This window comes from Trematomus bernacchii, unplaced genomic scaffold (genome assembly GCF_902827165.1).
Source record: "Trematomus bernacchii unplaced genomic scaffold, fTreBer1.1, whole genome shotgun sequence".
In the NCBI taxonomy this organism is placed as follows: domain Eukaryota; kingdom Metazoa; phylum Chordata; class Actinopteri; order Perciformes; family Nototheniidae; genus Trematomus; species Trematomus bernacchii.
Genome location: NW_022987739.1, coordinates 21,476,789 through 21,485,420, shown reverse-complemented (window position 1 = coordinate 21,485,420; position 8,632 = coordinate 21,476,789). Strand labels below are relative to the sequence as shown.

Here is an 8,632-nt window from a genome sequence, read left to right as displayed (position 1 = left end):
TGGACATCAATACACCTGTTATTACGGTAGTTTCCGCTTTGGTTGGAAAATCCTCCCTATTTTTGGGGTCACAAGGTTGGCAAGTATGGCTACCCATGCCAGTAACCCTAACTCACTGAACTCTTCCTGTATGCCTGGACTGCATGTTGATCCCTCACTTGTTGCCTTGCACTCACCTGCATGACAGATTGCCACCGACAGGTTAGGGATATTGGCTTACACATTGTTTTGTTTTTTTGTCGTGTTTTTTATATTAAAAAATTTAAAGAAAACAACACAATCCCCATCCTTTAAAAAAGTAACTAAAATAAAAATGTTCTCATTAGAAAACTTCACAAAGTTTAAAATGGTGCCATTATCCTTCATTTTACCATAGGGGAAGAACATTTGTGGAACCACTATCTCAGAAATCCTGGACTAACCCTTTTTCAGTTTGAATGTAGCATACAGTGTTTTGGATCCTTCGTGAATTTAACAATTTTTTTTATGTTGCCTTGAACCTAAAACATCTATTTTGAGTCATTAAGTTATTAATTAACTTCTAACATACTTAAAATATGTTTGTCATGAATCAATATAAAAAATGATCACTGAAATAATACATAAGCAAAAACAAAGTGTTATATGATTCGATTCGGTTACTGTCAACTTTCATTCATAAAATCAGTTAAACAAGATGACTGATAAATAAAAGAAGCTGTGAATGGAAAGAAATACTGAGGTGAACTAAGTGTTAGACATTTCTCACAGTGACTGTATTTGTTCTCTTATTAGAGAAAATCTGAATATACTTTTAATGGCACAATAAATCTGTATTGGAGTTACTGTGAAGGGAACATTTTGACATCTATATTAATAATACAAGTATACATACACGGGCAGTTTACGTAGTAACTCACTGGTATGTAAAATACTACAACAATACGTGACATAAATTCTGAGGTTCACTGCCTTAAACCCTAATGTACAGTATGTTAATATACAAAAATATATGACAAGTATATTTAGGAAAAAGAAAGACTTTCACAAATCAGTCAAAAGCGATAAATACTATAAACACAACTCAAAAAATCCATCTTAAGTACAAGGCGACCAACTTCGTCATGTTAGAGAATAGTTGGTTTTGTTTTAACAAATTAAAATGGACCGGTGGTTTGTACAAAAATGACATTAAAACCTGATATACACATTTTTACCAAAAATTAACGCTTTTAGAATTATACCCTTGATTAAAATATGTGTTAATATGAAGAATATCTGATATTCACCAATGAGCAAAGTCAGTGTTATATGGTACATTTGAAGATACAGGTCAGATAAAGTGGTCAGGATCTGACTTTTATATTAGATCCTCTGGGAAAGAATGTATGGTTTTATACAAAAGTAGTAAAAAGGTCCAATGATGCATCTTGAAGTAGTTACAGCCTCCTTCTGAAAAGTTAAACTTTTTAAATGGCCGTCTCGGCTCCCTCTGGTGGCGGCATCCTGCGGTGCAGTCAGTACAAAATACACGTGTGTTCTGCAGGATGGACCAAATAGAGTGTGTGTGTTCATAGTTTTTGGCTCTTCTTTTTCGATATCCAACCACATGATTTTGGGTTTGGATGTTGATCCCCAGTCCAGGCTCTCCTGTCTCCTCACTTCTTATGTGAGCCAATCATGACTTTTGAGACAAAGTTGACGATAGCGCTGGCCGGCTGCTCTGGGTCGTGTTCAGCAAACAGATGGCACACATTTTCAGTCTCGCTCTGAGCTTTCCTGGCTACAAAGCCAAAGATCCTGGAAGAAAGGGACAGAGAAGGACAAGACTATTTATACAAGAGCTTATCTCTTGTCTTAAATTACAATCGTGAGCAGGTAGAAGGGCTGAGTCTTGCTTAAATGTGTGAAATTGTTTTAGGTTTGGAGTTTCCTTTTTGAAAAGATAAAACCTCTCATAACCTTCATGCATCAAAAGACCATTCTCCATCCATATTCTCAGTAAGTTGAGAGACATATTTCTGTTGAAATACAGCTATAGGTTTGAGTTTTGTGGAACCCTTATGATCTTTGCTGCACGTCATTCCCCATGTATCTCTATTCTCTCACCTCTCTACTGTTGACTCAATTAGAATAGTTTTAATATTTATAACTTTTAATAACTTACCTAGAAAAAGACTGTGTAGCTATTGAGATTCTGTGTGGTAAATCTCTGATGTAACATTATCAAACAGTCCCACCACTGGCCAATTTCCATGGAACCAAGATAAACCTCTTTATAGTCTATTTATATAATAGCGGTACTTAATGCACCTATTGGTAGCATGTTCTTTTTGTCTTCCTGCAACCCCTGAGACGACTCTAGGCCATGATTTAGTAGTTGTATCAGTTGAATGAAGATGTAACTTTCATAGTATTTAATCAAGAAACTGTCAAGACAATGTTTAATACAATCTTGTAGAGAGCAATAAAAGAGACAATAAGCCGAGTTAAGAACATGAACTTACTTTGCAGTAGAAGCGCTGCCTCTTGTCCATCTGTTTGGGACAGAATAACATTAGAATAACACACAAGTTATGACACTGTCAGTGGCTAAGCAGGACTAGGAACTAATAATCATATTCCAATTTATGTCAAAATCGGCATTCATCTTATATACTGATACAATCAACATCATGATATGTATAGCCCTGCTCCCTCATAGATACAACGGCATAACAGTGCTTAGGGAGCCTGGTTTTATTCAGAAAAAGACTCATATTTCCCGAGAATAAAGTAACATTTAGGGCAGTATTTATTTCAAAGTACCGATGCTTATAATGTGGTGATTTTGGTCTATATCCTTATTAGAAAAATCAGTTTGCAAAGTATAATTTGATTAGGCATGATACACAACAAGCAGGATCTGTTTGGTTATGAAGTTGATGCCACCTTGAAAAATACAGCGATCTGATTACAAAAATTGATTTTCTCTCATTTAAGAATATTGAATCATTTTTAAATATGTGAATTCCTTCCTCTTAAATGTTCTCCTTTAATCTCAACGTTTTTTCTCACATATTTACAGGATTCATCTTGGAAATGTGGCCCCCCCTCTCTCAGCTCTGTGATTAAGCCTTTCATAGATAGAAGCTAATGTTAAATACATATTTTAGCATTAGCTTCTTTCATCAACTTAAAATGAATAACCACTTCTTTGCAACTGTTTTCCAAAGTGATGTAGGGGTAGCTTTCAGCATGAATGTGTAACTGTGTGTTTTCAATTTAGCTTTTAATAAAACCACTTATTGAGAGGATTGTGGAGCATAGTAGTAGCAATATGCTCATTCTAATGGTTTCTATAAGAATATACAGTACACCAATATGGAAAATATGTGGCTTCTTCTAACTGAATACTCACTTCCTGCCCTGCGGGTCCAGAGAACAGAAGATGACAGTGTTGACAGCGTAGTGTCTCCTGAAGAACAACCTGCAGGAACAAACAGAGACAGTCTGTGTTAACATGTGGCCTCACGTCTGTATCTGTGTGTGTTCTGTCCGCACTAACACTCACTTCCTCTGGTTGTCAGTGAGCGTGATTCCCTGTGCCGACACTTTGAAGTGGACGACGGTGGAAGGCGGAGGGGGGTCCATGGAGAGCGTCATCATGGCTGCCTTCTGAACCGCCTGATGTCCCGTCAGAGACTCCAGCTCCACGGAGCCCAGGTACCACACGTTACACGCTGCACACGATATGAAGAGACAGCTCAACAAATATACAGCTTGAGTTATCATCTAGTTGTTTGCTCACTGACACAAAACAAAGGTGTATTTTGTTGCAAATATTAACTTCATTGAGGTTCCAAATGAGGAGGGTGTGTGTTCATAACAAGTCAAACACAGATTTGTGTACACATGTGGTGTCTGTTCCCGTACCTGCTCCCTGTTTGAGGAGCTCGGCTGCTGAGTTTGTCGCTGTCTGTGCAGGTGAGTCCGTCAGGTCCTCCACAGGGTCTGCAAACAACATCACACAAAGGTTACTCACCAAGAAACACACAAATTACATCTGTATGCAATCAATGCATTTGTACCAGGCATGCTCTCTCTTAGACACATACACATACATACAGACACAAAAAGTATCTGGAATGGCCTATCACAAAGTAAAGTGAAACTAAAGTCACACATTTGACTACAAAAGAAAGGTGTTCTACTTTCAATTATACATATAATTATCTGTAAATCACATATTAATAAAAAAAAGCTTCTGCTTGTCTGTATTGAAAGCCAACATCTCTTTGCTTTGAGACGTGGCATTGTGTGTGTAGCAGTAAACTGTGTGTGAAAACTGTGCTGCTCTCTTTTTATGCTTTAATATGTGTGTTTGTGGCTGTAGCTGTTGTGGTTTTATATTGTTTGAACATCTCTAGTTGCCTTGTGGATCCTTTATTGATTTAGTGCCAGGTTGTTTAAGTTGTGTGGCTTCATAATGCTTGTTGCACCCACCGTGGTGCCCCTAGCCCTTTTTGTGTTTTGTTCTTTTTTTAAATGTATTCTCGTGAGGGGGGAATGGAGGTTGTATATTCATAATTGATAGATTGATCAAGGGTTTTCTTGCTTAAGTTGTTCCACGTTTTAATTTAATCCAGTTTAAATACAAAATGTAAAGCAGAAACAGTACATTTTAACTGACAACTTTTTAAATGTGTTCTACTAGTCCAACACTGTCCATCGCTGGTCCTATAAAACAATTATTGGTTTTCAATATACCAACTATTCATTTTAACATCAGACAATAAAAAATGCATTGTCTTTATTTGTAACAGATACCAAGGATAATATGAAGATTTTTGGCACTCAATAGACAACAAACGGACTCTGAGCGCTCCTTTTAAAAGTGATGCTGCAGGTTGATACCTAGCTCTCCTTCTACGCACGCACGCACGCACACACACACACACACACACACACACACCTTACCTCTGTCAGGCAGGATGAGTTTGCAAGGCAGAGCCAGCGGTGTGATGGAGTGCTGACACACCAGAGCTGTGAGACTTCCTGTCAAGAAAAAGAATACATACATTCACAACAATTTTACAAACAGCACCACTATCCAGACTGAGCCAGCTGCACCTATTCTTTTTGACCAATAGAGGGTGGCACAGGAAACACATAATAACTCTATAGTACTATTTTACTATAATAACCGCAGTAGGTCCAGCCTGGTAAACAATTAACAGAAGCAGGAAGCAAACTGATCAGGGGAATGACACACTGTGTTGACATCACAAAGTCAACCATGATTTGATTGATTGTACTGATTGTATTGATTGTACCACGAGTACAACAATCCTGGGCGTTGGTTGGTGGAAAGCCCTGATACCTTATTGTAACCATTGCTTTTTGATGCCATTTCTGCTTTTCCTACAAAGAATTGAGGAAAATATTGTTATGCTTACTCTTCTTTATATGACCGCGGTAGTTACAGCTAACTTTGGAGATGAACATGATTAACTGTTATCCAATGCAGCAGAGAAAAATAACAGTAAGCATTTGTGACTCCTGGAGCAACTTCAACATTACATATGCCCTTCTTTATTACTGTAATCTATATACATGAATATACAGTAGTACACATACATATGCAATACATACAGTATTAACACAACACCAATTGTACTTGTTAACTTTACTTTGCCACAATGAAACTGTTTGGATTAAATTACTTTCATATTTCTTTCAGACAAACCAGTGTCATAATCATGAAACCAAGACTATTGTCATAAAATTAGCTATTACTAATTTGTCATTCGATTCATTTGTTAAGCCAAAAAGAGACCATTACTTATTTTATCAACAAGCATCTTTTAAAATGTGTAACAAATACAAATTGATTGTTATGTTACTGTCAATATGAAAAAGAAAGCAGCACCAAAAGTGAGAAATCAGCTCACCGAAGTACGGCTCGTTGGGACAGCCCTTGAGACGAACTCCTTTCTGCGTGCACTCTATCAGGAAGTGTCTCACCAGCTCATTAGACAGGTCCCCTGCTGTAGAGACACATATCAGTATATTGTACTTTGATTTGGTTTATTTGCATTCATATGTCACAGACTGATAGATGGAGCGTTATGGAAATATAAACTTGATAAATCATGTCTGTGAAAAAAAAAAAGAAGCATATAATTCCTTTTAAATCAACCTTATATCTGTGGCTCAGAAAATCTATTTTAGAGAAAATAAAATCACATTGTTTAACATATAATAATATCACTGAAAATAGTCACTTTAACATGTCACCTAAATTAAATGGAAGGTGCTTTCTGTTAATATGTACTAATAGGTGCTAAACTCCTTGCTAGAACTTTTGGGATTTTTTTTATTTCACAAAAGGTTTTTATATGGATAGAAATCTTGTTATTGTGCATAGACATTTCCATTCAAGCAGTACATAATTGTTCCTAGCAGAAGGCAGTTTTGTGGCTGCAGGGATCCAGAGAAAAGTTTGGTTGTGACTTTTTTAGCCCACCTTTCTTACTCTGTTGTAAGACAGACGGAGGAGGCGTGGCCACCTTCATGGCCAATCCGTACGCCCCGCGAAACGAATGGCTGTCTCTGACAATGAACGAGCCCGGCTCTTTGTCCTTCAGCACTGCGATGGCTGTTTAGTAGGTCAACCGGGGGAGGAAACACACATGAGCTAAAGTTAGAAACATCATGTTCATATTGGACAAGGAGCTTTGCACAAGGGCCGTTTTATCTGCTTTAAAGCGTCCGTCCAACACCAATATTTACCTTGGTCTCTGGAGATGCCGGCCTTGTACCAGAACTTGGAAGTGTCCTGAACAAACTTCACAGTGTCCTGCTTACTGCCAAAGTCTGCGAGAATCAGATAAAGACTTATGTTTCAGACTGGCTTTGGCCCAAGTACAACAAAGCCACACAAGACTAAAACTAACAAAGAGCCTGGTTAAGAAATCAGTACACCCATATCACCAAAAGATGTATTGTCCCTCGACCATAATTATTTTTAACCTGTTTTGTTAGTGGTACTTAAAGCACTAAATCTGTTTTAAAATCCAACTTGTAGCTCCATTAGGAATACCCCTGTTACTTATAATAATCCATATACTTAGCTGGAAGCAGTAGAGAATTAGGTTATTCACAAAATACCAAATGTTGTTTTCCAAAATATTAAAACTACATTTTTCATTTCAATTATTAATGTTTACGGTCAATTTCACCTATTTCCATTGTATTGGGATGGCAACACAAGTTTAGTGCCTACCCTTTTTTTATATCGATGCACTAAAACATTTAAAAACATTTATAGTATTAAAAAATAAATATAAAGAATATTAATTAATAATTATAAAAAAAAGGGAAACTGAAGAATGAACTGAAATTGGTCAATGCTTGATGTTTTCACTCATAAATAATCAAATTAACACCAAGGAAAGAGACATTAAGACAACCATCTGAGACAGTGTACCTGCTCCTGGGGACGGGGCCCCACCGATTCCTCGGAGGGGGTCGGGGGTCATTGAAGATGAGAAAGGGATGCTGAGACTGCTGCCACTATGAGGGCTGGAAAACCCACTCAGAGAGGGGGAGCAGGAGCCAAGCTCTCCCCCCTCACCCACTCTCCTCTTCTCAGGCAGCAGCGGAGGGAGGCCCCCGTCTTCCCCGAAGTTCAGACTCCCAAGGCCCTCCATGGCCTGCATCAGGCTGTGTTCCAGGCTGCCGTTCCCCAACAACGAGGACAAGTCCATGCTGTCCGTCTCTGTGCGGACCCCCGGACCTCCACCCAGGCCTCTCAGAGCCCCCCGGGGAGAGCTGTGGGCGTTGGGAGTGCTGAGGGAGAGAGGGGGTGAGGGCTGGGGGGGATACGGGGAGTTCAGGGAATTTGGAGTCCGGTCGTGCCACACAGGAGGAGCGGAGCTGCCGGACAGAAAGAGGAGGAAATAAATACGTATCAAAATGTCATCAAATCTATACTTATGGCAATACCTACATGACAACATTCAAAATCTACTCTAAAGATATACAAAATGTACACAAATTAACATTTATGAGCATGAAGTATAAAAGCCTCTCATTATCGGATGAGTTGTAATGATATTTTTACATTGTGGCCACTATTTAATATTCTAATGCAACACACAGTACCGTTACACTCCAGAAACAGGCTGAGTACCTGTCTGATGACATGGAGCACATGGAGCCAAATATCCTCTGACAGGAAGCAGGAGTGACCGACACCTCTGATCTGAACAGCTCTCCCTCTGCGGAGCCGCCGGCGTGGCTCATACTGTCCAGGAAACTCCGGGAATCTGATAAAACGACACAAGAAAAATAATGTCACGTACTTTAAAACCCCAGGATGTGACTTTGTTATATGAACTATAATAACTTCCTTATACACTAACAGGCACTTGGGTTTGCTTTGTTGGGACCGACTTTTGTTCCATATATGAAACCATCAATGTATAATAGCAATGTAGAAATCGACTTGTTATTTTTGACAGAGATGAGGAAATGTTCTTGCCCTGGCAGCAAGTAGTTATTCCTGGCAGCAAGTAAAACAGTTTTTTTATTAAGAAAAACTATAAAATATTGCAAACAATATACTTTACACCATATTTTCCCACAGTCTCATCTCATGTCCTCCTCT

General features: G+C 38.6%; 1 protein-coding gene across 5 annotated transcripts in view; it reads right to left on the bottom strand.

Moving 5' to 3' along the window:
- Positions 1-750: 750 nt before the first annotated feature.
- Positions 751-8,632, bottom strand: part of si:ch211-191a24.3 (tensin-3) — a 45,665-nt gene continuing 37,783 nt past the window's right edge. For 2 of the 5 annotated variants that reach the window (XM_034147254.1, XM_034147258.1), the window contains 11 exons: positions 8,156-8,291; positions 7,451-7,899; positions 6,754-6,837; positions 6,488-6,619; positions 5,913-6,008; positions 4,939-5,016; positions 3,895-3,972; positions 3,533-3,701; positions 3,380-3,448; positions 2,487-2,516; positions 751-1,779 (listed from right to left, as the gene is read on the bottom strand). In XM_034147254.1, coding sequence (XP_034003145.1) covers positions 1,638-1,779; positions 2,487-2,516; positions 3,380-3,448; positions 3,533-3,701; positions 3,895-3,972; positions 4,939-5,016; positions 5,913-6,008; positions 6,488-6,619; positions 6,754-6,837; positions 7,451-7,899; positions 8,156-8,291 — 1,463 coding nt within the window. In that variant the 3' untranslated portion in view covers positions 751-1,637. The remainder of the gene's footprint in view (positions 1,780-2,486; positions 2,517-3,379; positions 3,449-3,532; positions 3,702-3,894; positions 3,973-4,938; positions 5,017-5,912; positions 6,009-6,487; positions 6,620-6,753; positions 6,838-7,450; positions 7,900-8,155; positions 8,292-8,632) is intronic. The other 3 variants (XM_034147255.1, XM_034147256.1, XM_034147257.1) reach the window with 3 other exon arrangements.